The sequence below is a fragment of the Lissotriton vulgaris genome, unplaced genomic scaffold (genome assembly GCF_964263255.1).
Source record: "Lissotriton vulgaris unplaced genomic scaffold, aLisVul1.2 SCAFFOLD_1140, whole genome shotgun sequence".
NCBI lineage: Eukaryota > Metazoa > Chordata > Amphibia > Caudata > Salamandridae > Lissotriton > Lissotriton vulgaris.
In genome coordinates, this window is record NW_028243601.1 from 681,837 (window position 1) to 698,949 (window position 17,113).

General features: G+C 45.6%; 1 protein-coding gene across 1 annotated transcript; it reads left to right on the forward strand.

The window, feature by feature from the left end:
* Positions 1 to 561: 561 nt before the first annotated feature.
* On the forward strand, positions 562 to 16,821 carry LOC147668296 (transmembrane protein 272-like). Its single transcript, XM_086948632.1, has 5 exons — positions 562 to 594; positions 1,039 to 1,084; positions 3,906 to 3,968; positions 13,461 to 13,640; positions 16,321 to 16,821. The coding sequence occupies exons 1-5, from the start codon at positions 562 to 564 to the stop codon at positions 16,539 to 16,541; spliced, it is 543 nt and encodes a 180-aa protein (XP_086804758.1). The 3' UTR covers positions 16,542 to 16,821.
* The last annotated feature ends 292 nt before the right edge of the window (positions 16,822 to 17,113 follow it).

A 17,113-nucleotide genomic window follows, 5' to 3' on the forward strand; every position in this document is an offset into this window, starting at 1 on the left:
AATTTATGAATTGGTGGAAAGAGGATGAGAAGGTAAACAAAATTCTCCTAAGGGCAGTTTTGCTCACTTGGCATGCTGGGTGTGATCAGAGTTATGGTTAAAGAGGAGGTAGTTTCATGTTCTAGTTCCTCGCTGGAACCTACCTCCACATATTTTGGTAGTTGATATTTTTTGCTACAACATTCTTGCAGCCTGATATTTCTTTGGACGATATTCTGACATACAAGTGAAAGGAAAAGTGAGAAAGAAAGGTAAAGCAAGCTAAGGAGTGAAAGAAAGAGGCAGAATGCAGCATAAAACAGGGAAAGAGCACTGACAACAAAGAAAAAGAGTTCAAGGGAGCCAGGAGCGGGATGGCAAGGGAGACCAATAGAAAAAAAGAGTGGAGCTGAGCTAAACAAAATATGTCAAACAAAGCTGTGCATTTGGCATTATCAAACTAATTAATCCTAACTTTTCTGAAGGTCGGCCAACAAGAAAAACGGTCAATCATTGGCTCATAAGGACATCCTTGGTGTGCCGTGGGACTGAATCTGAAGAAAGCCGACAAACAAAAGAGGCATGGCCCAAGACAGAGTGCATCAGGACTGCCAGGTAAATGGACAGATGTAAAAAACGTAGAAACATCAAAAAGTATCAATATGGAATCAACACAGGGCTTCTAGTATACTTGAAAGAGAAGATTTGAAGTGTGGTTCTCCATCACACCCACAACATTCTTTCTTGGCTGTGCAATGGCAGATGCGATGCTCACAAATGCCAATATTAAACCCAAAGAGGACGTGTGGTACAGCATGAGCACACACACATATCTCAATGGCAAATTCATCTCGCTCTTTACTGTTCTTTTTAATTATCATTTGTATAGCGCACCATTATTGAGGCTTCGTAGCGCATTTCAGTAGTGACTCTTCATGGTTAAAGGCAGCATGAAGGCACACCTAACACAGCTCCCTGCTAGTACAAAGCAGACCCAAAGCTGCTCAGGGCCAAGCTTGATCTCAGTTCTAATGCAGTCACTGTCTTATGTTTGCACAGGACACATCAGTCAAGAGTTGCTGTTGCTGTGCCGCTCAGTGTTTCAGTGAGTATTTGGTTAATTTACTGCATTTCAATTAACTAAGGTTATCTTTCTTGGTGTTGGACATTTCTTGGTGTTTGATGGTCGAGTTCCTCTGGAAATCCTTCTATTTGGAAAAATAAGTTTCTCACAAATGTACATTAATTCGTTCCACCTTAACGCCTATTCACTGCTGAGCTTATCCATGAATGGATCACTGATGGAGTCTCCACCCTCATCTCCATTCATGCCTTGACATACCATGCGGCACAAACATCTTCACAGATGACCGACCATTGCAGTCTCCAGGTCCCTGTGGTTTTGAGGACACTGAGCAGTATTACCCAGAGTGCCTCAGGGGTGCAAAGGGCATGTGCGCCAGCTTGGTGCACCCGGGACACTTTGGTATTACAGAAGGGGCATCAGATGCTTCTGCGGCCCATTCAGTATTACAGATAGCTCTGGCGCACCTTGAACACCAGCCCTATCATCAGAGGGTGTTTCCTCATGTGCACGGAGGAGTGACCCCATGCAAATGAGGGAATCACTTTGCCTCTGGGCCCTATTTTGGACGTAGACTAGAGGCAAACATGACTATAGGAGGCACCTGCTAAAGGCAGCCTTCTAGAGGGGAGAAAGGGGGTCCCATGGTCCTCACAGACATCCCCTTGCAGTCACTCACTGCACCCACCTGCAAGGGGATCTCTCACCCCTCTTGAAAGGGCAAGCGGGTGCCACCTGCACAGCGAAACACGGAGCGGCTTTGAAGCAGCTGTGCTTTATTTCTCTTGAATGCGCTGCCCTCAGGTTAGCACTGGTTCACGGCTGCCCTGGGGGCAGAGCATTCATGGAAATACTGTGCAATATCCCTGTTTGGGCATGGCACCTGTACTTAAAGGTGCACCATTGCACAAAGAGGGAAAGCCACCATATTTGTTATATGGTCCCAGATGTACTATGGGCTGAATTGCAAGGCAGTTGGTGTTTGTACACACCGAACGCCTTGTTACCGTACCTTCCTTTTCCACTGTAATAGATATATTACTCTTGAGCACAGAATCAACATTAGGTAGCATTTGCAGAATCCTGTCCTATTGACATCAACGGGGCAGGTTTCTGCCTGCGAATGGTGCAGAATGGTAGGGATGGGGGACTGCAAGAGACAGCGGACCTCATCTTGTACTGGCCTTTGCATGCTTAACCAACATATTTTATCATTCTACTTCGTGTGCTTTAAAAGAACAGGCGCTGCAATCAAAATATAGAATACGCATTTGGCAAATGCCTTGCTGGGTGCCTGCAGCAGTACCTTGGAACTCTGGTGGCTCCGCATTCCCAAAATCCCACATTTGCAAAGTGGAAGCTGACCCTCAGACACTACTTCAATGAGAATGGATACCACTGCTTTGGGTGTTAGTATTCAATCAATGATTTACAGTAGTTATTTGTTGAGGCTGGGGCCTGGAAAAAAGGGTGTTTTCAGCTGGTTAGCTAGATTTTATGATACAAAACGTTTTGAAATTAATACATAATGGGGTTGGGAGCCACAGAAGAGCCCTGAAGATAGGGATGATGTGGTCACACTGAGGTAGGTGGTTGTATGGAGCATTGGCTTCTTGGGGTGATGGTGGAGTCCATTATGGGCCAGATGTACAAACATTGGGAATAGTGATTTCCTAATTGCGATTTCTTTCAAATTGCAATTATGAAATTACTATTCCTAAGGTGTGAAGTTTGTTGAGTTTCAATTAGCGACACCTAATGGGCGGTAAATTGTCCTACCTCATAAATATTAATGAGATTAGGCGCAGTTTGTGACCCATTAGGAATGATAGCCATCACAGGAATGGTTTCCTGCTAGGGTCCGCAGACCACCTTGTCTGTGATTGCTTTTGATTAAAGCAACACTTTTTACTTTGATATGCAGCCGTTTAACTTTATGAAAAATGGGATGTTTCAAAAGTAAAAAATAAAATGCTTAAAATTCATTAAGAGTAGGCAGTCCGGGACCACTGCCTACTCTCAAAAAAAATTTGTGTTACGTTCTCAAAGGGAAAGTGGTCCCATAGTATACATTCCCATTTAGAATGGGTTACTACCAACTTTGAATTGGTGGTGCAATATTTATGTTTTATATACAAAATTTGGTCCCAAAACATTATTACATATCACTGCGAATCGCTGTTTGGAAGGGAAGCCCTATACACCCCCCTTCCAAATACCGATTCGCAAACCAATCTTGCGATTCAGTAACAACTTTGAAGAGACTGAGATCTGGGGTTTCCATATATATAATCTAAAAACGAAAGGCACATATTGAGTTGGATGCCTAGACTTTCCTTCAGAGGGCACAAAGGTAATGGAACCTAGAGTGAAACGCGTGCAAGAAAAAAAGATTTTACATGAGTTCTTAACTTAAGAAGTAGAGTAACAGTATGGTATGAACTTATTTTGCAATTGTAAATTATAATTCACTGCTGAAAATAGGAAAGAGCAACAAATATGAAGAAAAACAATGCTTTTGAAATGAACTAAAAAGAAAAATCACTTGCTGTGTGACTTGAAACATGTTTCGCCGAGAATTACAAGAAGTAAAGGGTTGATAATAATAAGACATGAAGAGATGAGAATTATAGAAATAAGTGGCGCCCGGATTGTCTTTAGATCAGCTCTGTTTTTTATGCTAACCTGTTGTTGGCGAGAAGGTGAGGTGCTTAGAGACTGAAAGTTTAATTTGAAAGTTTTTGTTTTCTTTATTTAACTTTTCGAAATAGCTTCTACTTTTAGTATCACAGATGAGCAGCAGTAGGCATTTCAGAGATTGATATGTTTTCTTCTTTTTCAGAATGGCTTCTTGGTCTAATGTCACTTGTCTGGATAGCACTGAGCATCGCTGAGATTGTCATTGGTAAGATCAAAGGATCTCATTGCCTCCTTGTACTCTTTCGTCTCCCCTCCACCCTGACATATGCATCCCTTTTTCTATCCTCTTTTCATCCCTTTTTCCAGTTCACCTCATGAGATTAAGAGATACCACCCCTCGAAAGATTCTTGTATGCTGAATGGATACATACTTATAACCTGTTGGCAAGTAATGCCTTATTTGGTGTACGACATGTGATTTGGGCTCTACCTCATAAACTAGGAAATGGTCGATCTTTGTCCATCTCTTTTAAGAACGATTTTATTAGAACTCGAGACAAACTATTGTGACACTTTGGTTTGTGGTAGATCATTAAGTCCATACTACACCCCATCAAGGGGTTATCTCTAGCGACTGGCCCACCCCAAACTCTCCACCAACTAGGGCATTCTTAATTTCACCCTATAAAGGGGATATCTCTGGACTGTTGGCCATTTGCTATGTTTTGAAACTCAATAAATACATGTAAAGTAGTCTCTGTTGGCAACAAGCCCAAACAACATCTCTGGATAGTTCTTTTTTAAATACCTCTTTTAGCCAAAACCCCAATGAGACTCGCCCTTCAGCATTTTTTTTCTTTTGGAAGAACAGAACTGCAAGCACCAAAATGCACTGAGACAAATGTATGAGGACTTAAATGTTTCCCCATAGCCTAAAGAGAGCTGTCATAGTGAATTAATTGAGTGTCTCTTAAAATTAGTTCTCACCTCCGCGACTGTAATCCAATGGCAAGGGGTTGATGGAACCTCTGCCAATATTCAGGATGTGACTCACCTCAGCTCTTGAAAGTATTGCAGGTAACTCATCGGAAGGGAATCATGTTGGTTTCTGTAATTTGATTCAACCAACCTAGGCATAAACTCCACAATTTTCATAGGATAGGATTTTATTGACATTCTTGCTATGACTCTGCTGATAAGCATGAGCTCTTTCGTGTCACATTTTTGTGAGAGCTCTGAGGTGTGACTGCAGGTGTTATATAATGCATCACAACTTATAATTGAGGCAGTAATGTGAGTCATGGATTGTCATGTGATCCCAAAATGATCCGATGAGTTATAAGAAAAACCTTTAAAAACAATCAAAATAATAGATTGAAAGAGTTAGCTAGAACATGAAACTGGGCGATAGGAAGAGAGAGTGAGAATGTGAGTGAGATGAGAGAATGAGAGACAGGGAGAGAAAGAAAGAGAAAGAGAGGGTCCAATAGAAATGATTGATTGGAAGAGGGCTAGAATGAGAGCAAAAGAAAAAAGCAAAGGTGGGGATGAGGATTGGAGAAAGGGAGGAGAAAAGAATGAGAAAAAGAAGGTGACAAGGCACAGGTGGTCTAAAAGGAAAACCAGAGTCAAGCCAGAAGGTGTCTTAAATCATATGTTTTAAGCCAAACTGTTTTAGGCCCCCATTTCAAGTTCATTGCTAAGTTCTGATCCTGTGTAAACTAAAGGATGGGGATCCTGTGTATGTTTTAAACATACCCTCACAGTTTTCCCTAATGGAATAAATTAAGGAAAATGCCTTTAGAAATGCCAAATTATGTGGAATATTGTGTGCATACAAAACAGTGCTGAATGGAATGCTTGAATTGCTATCAGGCACTGGTAATCACTCAGGCTTAATCCCAATCCTTCGTTATTTTGCACACAATACCGACTCAGTTCACACCCAGCTATATGCAAATCAACCTTGGCCCTGCTCCAATAGGAACAGTCCAGCCCGAAATGCCAAGCCAGGTCCCCCCTGAACCGAAACACAAGCAAACCAGAATATGGCTGAGATACCCGCCACCCCCTCTCAACACAATCCCCAAAAGGAGGGAAATCCGGAAACAGTTCTTAAAGTTTTTTGGAAGTGGGAGGGAGTGACCCTCCCGGACGTATTTATTAAAACAAAATTAAAAACATTAAACGTTTCATGTTATGTACAATTTCATTAACACATTGCGATGTTTGGCTAACCTTAACATATTCTCTAATACAGAGGTTCTCCTAGCCGAACTAGCATCCTACAAAAACATTCTCTAGAAATACTGAAATTGTACATCCTAACGTTTAAGGGCCAACGGCAAGGTCATAACCGGTGTCAAGATCCCTAACCAGACTTACCCCTCCCACTTGGGAGGGGCGACAGCACAGAGGCTTACCTCAAGTGCAACTACTAACAATTTCCCTTGACTTGACGGGGGCACTTAAGACTCGACGCCATTTAAAGGTCGTTCGAAGACTCGTGTGAGGTATCTAGAAGGTATCGTGGACCTCCCCCCACCCCACACAACTTACCGCATCTGCCGTCGCAGATGACACTGGCCCCGGGAAATTCCCCAGGAGGGGGCTGTAACCCCTCCTACAAAGGAAGGGGCCTTGACCGCCTTTCCTTTACTTCCGGCGACCCACCCTTAGACGGGACCGCCTCCCCACTGAGGGGCCAATGGCCACCTCTCCCGAGCGCTCCCATCCGTGTTGGGTGACGCCCACTCATAGGGATCTTCTAATTAGTGCTCACCGATCATGACCTTACCGCCTACCAAAAATAAATACGACAAGTCTTACTCAAACCTATGTAAACATTGGTCGCTACGACCGAAAGAGCATGCTTAAGAATACAACACTATATCAAATCGTTTTAATCGAAAAAACCTACACGACATTCACCATTCTTTATTATGCTCAACATAAAACTGATACCTTCACAGCCTGTAAACGAAACGGAAAACCTACTTATAAATTCACTTTATTACAAAACTACTGGCTGTCCTCAGGGGCTGGTGGGTGGGTCAAAATTGGCTCTTCGTTCTGTCCCGAGCTCACGTGTAGCGAGGAGGTGCAGCTTCGGAGCACAAGGACAAGAGGACGTCTTCTGGTCTTGCGTCTCTTTTTATCCGTCTTCAGGGCGGGCGTAAACCCGCCCCTGCCTGCCCCTAGGGCGGGGCTGGCTACGTCGGTGTCTAGGCCAGCCCACTCTAGGGCGGGAAAAAACGCGCCCCGGCTACGCCGCTTCGGGCATACCAGCCGAGACGCGCCTCCCGCCCAAAAATGGCTTCCCGGGGGGATCGAGGCACTCCGCCATACGTTCGGGGGGACCGAGTGGTCGCCCCTTTCCATATGGCTGAGATACCCACCACCCCCTCTCAACACAATCCCCAAAAGGAGGGAAATCCGGAAACAGTTCTTAAAGTTTTTTGGAAGTGGGAGGGAGTGACCCTCCCGGCCGTATTTATTAAAACAAAATTAAAAACATTAAACGTTTCATGTTATGTACAATTTCATTAACACATTGCGATGTTTGGCTAACCTTAACATATTCTCTAATACAGAGGTTCTCCTAGCCGAACTAGCATCCTACAAAAACATTCTCTAGAAATACTGAAATTGTACATCCTAACGTTTAATGGCCAACGGCAAGGTCATAACCGGTGTCAAGATCCCTAACCAGACTTACCCCTCCCACTTGGGAGGGGCGACAGCACAGAGGCTTACCTCAAGTGCAACTACTAACAATTTCCCTTGACTTGACGGGGGCACTTAAGACTCGACGCCATTTAAAGGTCGTTCGAAGACTCGTGTGAGGTATCTAGAAGGTATCGTGGACCTCCCCCCACCCCACACAACTTACGCATCTGCCGTCGCAGATGACACTGGCCCCGGGAAATTCCCCAGGAGGGGGCTGTAACCCCTCCTACAAAGGAAGGGGCCTTGACCGCCTTTCCTTTACTTCCGGCGACCCACCCTTAGACGGGACCGCCTCCCCACTGAGGGGCCAATGGCCACCTCTCCCGAGCGCTCCCATCCGTGTTGGGTGACGCCCACTCATAGGGATCTTCTAATTAGTGCTCACCGATCATGACCTTACCGCCACAGGTCCGGATAGTTGACCGGCTATCCGGACCCCCCACAAAACTCCTACCTAAAGGTCATGTTTTAACGTTTTTAACCAAGCTAAGAAGTCTCCTATGAGTAACTCATTCCCCACCCTTGACAAATGCACACCATCCCCCAAATACATACTGTCATCATTAATACAACTATGCGAGATCGAATGCAATGTCTTGGAACGGAACAACCTACTCACTTTGTTATTCAGTTTTCTAACAGAATGATTCAAAGCAGGGATCGAGATAGCCCCCCGCCACACTTTTCGTGGGATCATATGAGACCACGCAATTATGCACCCCGGAACTCTCCTCGCTAACCAACTTACCGTGGAAAGCATAGCCTCCAGGAGAAGTCGTCTACCGGTGGTGACCAAATCATTGCCCCCTAAATGCACTATGACTATGGACGGCGGTGACCTCATCCGCCCTAACAAACCCTCAAAGAATGCTTGAAACTGGTCAATACAGAGACCGCCTCTTCCATAGAAGGACACTCTGTACCCGTATTCCCCAGGTACGTGAATCATGTCACCTGCTTTGAATACGTCTGCGGCCCGTCTCACGTATGAGTGGCCCACGACCCACACCTCCTTTCTCACAGCCGGTGATGTCTGACCCCTGGCCTGGTGTTGGGTCGACTGCATAGTCCGCCCTGCCGCGTAGGCTTGCGCAACTGAAAACAAACAAAAGACAAGAAGCGTGAGTACATGATTACAGCTTCACAACATGTGCAATCGCACATATCTCTTATAACAATTGGAGGACCAACGCCCCACTCGTTTCACTTGTTCTACATTAAGACCCCTGGCTGTAGCTTCAGTGGCAGCCCCTATTCGAAAGGAATGGGTCCCGAATTCGCCCGGGTTCAAGCCCGCTGCGGCAATGGCCATTGCAAGCACCCGCTGAAACTGAAACCTCGTCAGCGGGGTGGCGTCTGCATGCCTCAACAATGTCCCCCCCCATGATGCCACCCTTCGTGCTAGGTAATCTTCTAAACACTGTACCGGACACATGGAGGACCCGGGGGTCCTGCGAATGATCGTGCAGTCCCCCCTCCCATCTTGGTCGGTCTTGGACCTGAGAAAGGAGACAATCATCGCATCACCCCTGATCTGAACGTGTTCCCGTCACAACCCCCCCACCACATCCTGTTTGTTCCTTGCAACCAGCTCACTTATCCTCATAGCCCCGTGAAATGCCAGCGTAAATGCAGTCCGGAACAAACACGTCTCGAAAGGAGACGAGCATGTGGTAGGGAGTGTGGCCAGCAACTGGGACAACCTATCCAGACCTATCGGTCGCCTCACATCTACTCTGCGACCCTCAAGGCGTTGCCACCCACGCAGCGCCTTTTGTACTGCAAAAGACGCTGTCGGGTCCTGGATGTTATGGGCCCTGGCAACAAAGGAAATGGCGGCACGATGCCTTTGGGCCGTAGCCACCGACTTCCCAGCCCTACGTAAGGACATCAGAAAATGTACTACCCACTCCTCCTGACCCCAAAGTCCCCCTCTCTCAGTCCCCAAAAAGGCTAAATAGGCCTGAAACGCCCCTTCATATGCCTTCCTTGTCCTGGGTGCTAGACTCTCTCCCACGAGGTGACGAAGTTCGGGGCACCGAGAGACCAGAGAGCTTCGGGGAAGGGTGCCGGCTCTGGGTCCGCTGAAGGAAGGAAACCCGAGAAAGCCTGCATGTGAAAACGAGACAGTGCATCAGCCGCCTGATTCATCACCCCCGGGACATGTTTTGCTCTGAATATCACGTTCAGTTGCATACACAGTAGGACAATTTCTTTGAGCAGCCTCAAAATCAGTTTACAACGGTGCCTGACTATTGATGCATTCTACAACGGTCATATTGTCAGACCAGAACACGACAGAATGATCTCTGAACCCTTCAGGCCAGGTTCTCAGGGCCACCAGAATGGGAAATAGTTCAAGGAAAGCAATATTACTCGTCAGCCCCTTCTCATGCCACCATAGGGGCCACCTTTGTGCCGACCATTTTGTGCCGAAGATGGCGCCAAAGCCTATGCTTCCCGCTGAATCTGTCCATAGCCCAAGCTCTTCGGAGGATACGGCTGGCTTGTTCCAGACGACTCGACCATTGAAGTCCGCCAAAAATGCTAACCAAATACGCATGTCCTGGCGGACCTCGGCCGATAACCTCGTGCGATGATGACCCTCCTTTAGGCCAACCATCGCTTGGGCGATTGAGCGAGAAAAGGGGCGGGCCATTGGGATCACCCTCAAGGCAAAGTTCAACTTCCCCACCAATTGTTGCAACTGATGCAGTGTAACCTTAGATGCAGTTAAACATACTTGGAGGGCTGCCCTGAATTTCAACACTTTGCTAGCTGGTAAACGGAAACACCCCTCCCTAGAGTCCAACTCGATCCCCAAAAACTCGAGGCAAGTCGTGGGACCCATAGTTTTACCTGGTGCCAATGGCACGCCAAAATGACCCATCAACACACAGAATTCAGCTAAGGCCTGGGCACATTCGGGATTTCCGGCGGGGCCAAGGAACAGAAAGTCGTCAAGGTAGTGCATTACATTTCGGAAACCCGTTTTCTTAGTGAACACCCATTGCAGGAAAGTACTGAATTTCTCAAAATAAGCACATGATATAGAGCATCCCATTGGCATACACCTATCCATGTAAAATGACCCCTGAAACCCGAATCCCAGAAGACGCTGGTCGTCTGGGTGTACCGGGAGCAACCGGAACGCTGACTCGATATCTGATTTCGCCATCAACGTCCCGGGCCCCAGGCGATTCAATATGGCTACTGCCTCATCGAACGATGCGTATCGCACCGAACAAACCTCTGGATCAATTGCATCGTTCACCGAAAGACCATGTGGAGCAGACAGATTATGGATCAAACGAAACTCACCTGGGTCCTTCTTGGGGACCACCCCTAACGGAGAACAGACAAAATACGGTACCGGGGGTACACTAAACGGGCCGGCGACCCGTCCCCGGCTAACCTCTTTCTGAATCTTCTCTTGCACTACAGATGTATGTTGTAAAACGGAAAGTTGGTTTTTGCACGTCCCTACACCCTGAAAGTCCCCCACCGGGATGCGGAAACCATGTGTAAAACCGTTCCGCAGCACCCCAGCAGAAGTACGATCCGGGTATTCACTGAGCCAGGGAATCATTGCCAAGGTATCAATCGGGGTTGGTAGAGGCGCCCCTCGGACTATCTTAGACCTGTTTGGCGCCTCCCTTACCCCCATTCTCACTCGTTCTGGCTCTGCACGATGACTCAGGATGGGACGACCCACAAGTACTACATTCATGTTTGAATTTACACGATCCCGGAGGCCTGGTACATTTCCCTTTGTTGAAATTAAAGCAGAAACCCTTTTTCCCTGTATTGCCTGCGGGTCTCGAATAATCGTCGGTGCTCGTACTTGGTCGAAAGGGCGTCCCCACATTTTGGCGGGAGTAATCAACAACATTACTCCCAACCAATGGCATTTTTAACATTCCTGATTCTTTCATTTTATCCCATGTCACAGAATCGTAACAATCCCAAGTCAAACTCTTGTTATGCTCCTTTTCTTTCCTGAACAGATTGTCATAACAGAACCAATGGTTACCTTGATACGCTGTCGAGTAACCCATAATTCGTGATTGGTAAATGGGAAACTCAGGAAGCAACTCGGGCCTACGTTCCCCCAAAATCGATGTAAAAATACCCCACGCATTGCCCCAGTTGCCAATATTCTCATTTACCTTAAAGGCGGCCATTTTTGCGCGCCAAACACTTGGATGCATTAGGTCCTTCTGACTCTTGACATGCTCTACCTCATAATGATCGACAAGCAAGGAGAATATATTCACGTATTCCCCCGCCCAAATCTTTTCTTTTATTGCTAAAGGAACATGCTGCCCCAATCTTTCTCTACGAGAGGGTGCTGACTCGTCCCTTGCGATCGGCAATGGCCGCTTACCTGAACCGGATGCTGCTTCTGCCACTTGTGGCTTTTCTATCACCGCCACCGGTGCGGTCACCTTGGCTGCTTCTTTTTCCTTACGCAGCTTTTTTATCAGCGCCTGTGCCTCGGCAGCCGTGGCGCCCTCAGTACTATCGCCCAACCACGCTGCTAGCTGTGCTGCCAGCTCGGGGGGCATATCCTCGTTGGATGTCGGGGTGATGACAACGGGGATTGGATTCCCCTCCATCGGTAGCGGGGTCGGCACCTCGAGCGGGGCAGAGGGAGCCGGGACATCTCCCCCGGCTGGAACCCTTCTCGGCCTCTTAGGTCTCCCTCCAGCCGGTGGTTGGCCCGATCCCTCCTCCCCGTCTCGCTCCGCCAGCCGCTTCTTTATGTCGGACATATCCTTAAACAGGGCCCGAACCATCTGCTCAGTCGTCATTCTCTTTGCGCCTTTCTTGGGCATCTCTCCGACGAAGTATCTAGAAGACAAAGAAAAAAAGATCAAAACGCTCAAAATTGGCTCTTCGTTCTGTCCCGAGCTCACGTGTAGCGAGGAGGTGCAGCTTCGGAGCACAAGGACAAGAGGACGTCTTCTGGTCTTGCGTCTCTTTTTATCCGTCTTCAGGGCGGGCGTAAACCCGCCCCTGCCTGCCCCTAGGGCGGGGCTGGCTACGTCGGTGTCTAGGCCAGCCCACTCTAGGGCGGGAAAAAACGCGCCCCGGCTACGCCGCTTCGGGCATACCAGCCGAGACGCGCCTCCCGCCCAAAAATGGCTTCCCGGGGGGATCGAGGCACTCCGCCATACGTTCGGGGGGACCGAGTGGTCGCCCCTTTCCATTCGTTTTGCTACTATAATATTTTGCGATGTTACATCCCCGTTGCAAGATGAAAACTATGAAGAGGAGGCATTTACCATAACTATCCGTGGATAATGGTATTACCAAGTGTGGTAAATGCCTTAACTGACCTAACTTGCAAGGATATCCATAGTCTTTCATCAACAAACCACACAACTGCAAATCCCAGCATGTTTTTTTCCAGGAATGTGCTTATTGTCTAGGAGGACTGCGGCCATATTGTCTGCATTATATACATTTTATTAGAACATTGCAATGTTGGGAGATCCATTGAAAACGATGGAGTGTTCTGGGCTTATGTTGGCTGGTATAAGCCTGGAGCACCAACATTCTAATGTTTCTTTGTTCACAACTCTGGCTGTGAACAAAGGCTTCAGGAAGCCTGAGGGGATTCCAATCCCCTCACGCTCTCAAAAGACTTTGTTTTTTTTGTTAGAACATTCTGCCCTCTAGTGGCAGAATTTTCTAATAGCCTTATAGCCCTTCGTAGCTGGACTATACCGGCTATTAAAGTCCCTCTCCCTTGTTAAAGGCCCTTGCCTTCGGCTCGGGCCTTTAAAGCTGGAGAGGGCCTTTAATAGAGGGTATAGCCCTCTACGGCGGGCTATATGGCTATAATAAGACTTGTTCCTTCTATCAGGTGAGTCTGGAGTATCTGGCAATGTGTTATTTCCTGGTAAAAGATCAAACTAAATAAAAGCCACCCTGCTGAAGATTTCTTTGGCAATTTTTAATTGCTCTGTAATGCAACACCTTATGTAGTTATTTCACTGATCTGTTGTTTTCATACTCACAGGTTCTGTTTATCTGCAACAATGCCCAGCGCAACGCTTCATCCCTATCTACCTCATCGTCAATGGCGTCACTGTCATCGTCATGTCCCTCCTCTCTATTGTGGCTGGACTGAGGCCAAATAAGCTCGTCTATGCCATCCTTGCGCTGTTGAGCCTCTTTTGGTTTGCTTGGCTTATCGCAGGTAATACCTTTACTTATGTTGTACAGTTCTAGGGAAGGTTATTATTAAACGTTTGGAAGCTATCAATCACAAGATTATTAATGAAATTAGCAGTCCATTTGCATGATAATTTATAAACACAAAGTGCCATCCATAAGATGGTGGATGATGAAATGGCTTTAACATGAGAGCGCACAGCACAACAAGTCATTTACAAGATAGTGCATGAGCATGAAGAGGTGGGTATATTGATTATCATGATGAATATACTTACAGATAAAGTGACCTGATAGGCTCCTGTTTGTGAATGGCTAGTTGTGCTAATTATTACCATCACAACATAAAAAACCCACCAGGATTAAAATGTTTGGGCAAGGTAAGAAAAGTGATACATTCTATATCTAAGTAAACTCAGATTCATTGTGTACTTTTTATTTAAGAGCACTTAAAGTGGTTGCTAAAATTGAGCTGGATGTAATTTTTTGAAGCATTGTTTAAAATATGATATATGTGTCCCATTTCAAATTTCCCGTGGTATGTTGTTCCATAAATTGATTCCAAATACCTGTATTTTCCTGCTTCCAGATCTCTTATTATTTGCATTTTATTGACGTTATTTACATAGGGTTTATGTAGACCCAGAGGTTATCGCAGTGCTTTACATGGGCAGACATTTTGTACAGACAGATGCAGCTTTAAAAAAAGGTCTGGTTAACTTATAAATTGGGTGTGGGCAGGTAAAATCCATAGAAGAAAAATCTTTGAGCTCTGCATGGATTGATAGGAGGTGCTGTGGATTGACCAGGAGGGGATATTGGGTAGGGAGAGAAGTAAATGGAGAAGGTGAAGAGTTTCAGTTCTTTTGTGGGCAGTAGAGTTTGGCACCAGTCTGTTTCTCGAATCTTGACACCCTCATTCAGTTATTATTCAATGGTCTATAAAGGGAGACAGGTACATATTTATTTACGCCTTGACTGGAATGGAGGAACCCAGCATCAATCACAACTCGAACATAAGCACAAAACGTGTAGTTCCTCCGCAGGCCCTGGCGGTGAGCGAGTCAGAGTTTGCGCAAGGGGCTGAATTCCGAGTTGTATGGAGTTTACAGCACTCACTAATTACCAGGGGCCATATAGTCCACACTGTTCATAAAATTTTGACAAGCCAGATTTAACAGTTGAAAAGTACATTATTTATCATGAGATGCAGATTGTGGCGTGTTAAGCCAACGTGATCTACTGGGCTAGAGTGAGTTTGTTTTCCCAAAACAATTGGACCAGGTCTCTCCCATACTGGCTGAAGCTTCCAGGCAGCTTTTCCAGCACAGAGATGAAAATTCTATTCAAAGTTGTAAACTGGAGTTTACCATCAGTTGTAGGCCAGGCTCTGCGATAAAGGGAAAAACGATCTATCCTACTCAAAAAGTATTTCAAACAGAGCCTTACCTTACTCACCACTGATAAATAGCCATTTTAACATACAAAATAACCTTAAAGTTTCGGACTTTTATCAGTAGGGTCAGAGATTGCCCCATTGAGTGAAAACACATGAAGAAGGACTTAGGAGAGATTTTCTTTAATCTGTGACACATCTCACTTAGTACTGCTAAGGTGCAACCAGTTTTACTGTAGCCACCCCATAACTGCTTCCTGGGATTTCCTGATTGCGAATAATTTCTTTGCCAAACAGGTTACGCTATCTAAATGCATCCTGATGCTTTCTGTTATTTCCATGGTAAATATTTAAAGTGAAATGTTGCACGTATATTTTGTGATATTTAATGTTTATGGGCCAGATGTAGGTAAAATCCAATTTGCAAATCCTTAATAGCGAATTTTACCGATTCACTATTAAGGACTCTTAAAATTGAATATAGGTAGGAATCGCTAAAATATATAGGAATCCTTAATATTCCTTAATACCGAATCACAAATTGAGATTCGCTAATAAGGAATACCTACTCATTCATTCCTATGGGCTTGGAGGAACATAGGAATGAATGGGAAGATATTCTCCATTTGTGAATCGAGATAGCGGGTGCTATTTCAAGGGTGCCAGGATGTCAAAAGGACACCCTGTTGCACCCCTGAAATGTGCATGTATGCACATGTGGCGCACATACATGCCCTAAAGGCATGAATGTGTGCCACAGGGCACTTTAAAAAAAGTAAAAAAGTGCTTTTTTAAAAGAAATCGCTAATTTCTACTAATTACTACCAACTTGAAGTAGGTGGTAATTAGCGATTCATTAAGGCTAAAGTGCACTTTCTTTTGTACTACTTACATTGCATTTAAGGAATCGCAATTTTCCGATTCCTTAAATGCAAGAGCTCGCTATTTGGCCACCTACATCTGACCCATAGTCCTCAATTCCCCCCTCATGCGTTAGAGGTCTTTGGTGAAATAGTTTCATGTAAATCGAATATACTGTATCTTCAAGCTTATATCATATAACTGTTTAACTGAAAGATTCATAGTTTAATCATTGGTATCAATGTACCTTCTGGATAGTACATCTTATGCCAGGAAAAGAGATTTATACACATAAGTAGAGTTTTAAGTGACACATGGTGGCTATTGCACTCATGGGTTTTGTGGAAATGTGGGTTAGTCAAAATGCAGGATTATTTTAAAGATGGGTCGGCAAGGATCTGAGATCAGTGTTGGGGATATGATAAATGTCTGTTTTTCCACCCAACAGGGAGCATCTGGACTTTCCCGCTGTACCCCAACTACACAAACTGCAACAGAACCGTTTACCTATTTACGTTCTCCATCTTGATCATCCAGTGGATCGTCCTGGCGCTGTCCCTCCCCGCGATCATTGTCAAACTTTTCTCCTCTTTCCTCGCTTGTTCTTCTTGTTCCTCTTGCTGTCTTTGTTCTCAGTGCTCCGCTTGTGTTTCCTGTGTTACTAAATGATGAACCTAAGGCCCCAAAATCCTTATATTTTATTAGAAAACTTACATTTCCATGGACTATTTGCACAACATTGGCTCAAGAAAGAAATTGTTTATTTTGTAAATTCACAATTGCTAAATGATGATTTTTGTTGCACTGACAATTACGGACCACCCTTCCTTCTCACTGACACATCATCTAGACACCAGGATAATGGCACAACCCTATTATTAGGCACATTGTGTAACAATAAGCACCACATGATGACCAAAGGTTTAGTGAATCCTGATTTTGCACAAAAGTAGGACACATGTAGGGGTCAAAGGTAAAACGTGGCTCTGAGAGAGTGTCACTGACAAGTGTGCATAGCTCCAACAGAAAACATGGCATGAACTCAGCCGCAGCCCGTGCAGGTAAGAGTGCTGGGGCCAGGTGGGGGAGGAGGGGTAGTTCGACAGATGAAGACAAGGGAAAATTAATTATTTATTTCTTTTTCCCTCGTGGTCACCTGTCGAATCCCACCCAACCCGGCCCCACCACCCCACCATACATACCTGCACGGGCTGCGGCTGCATGAACTGTTTTTCCACTTC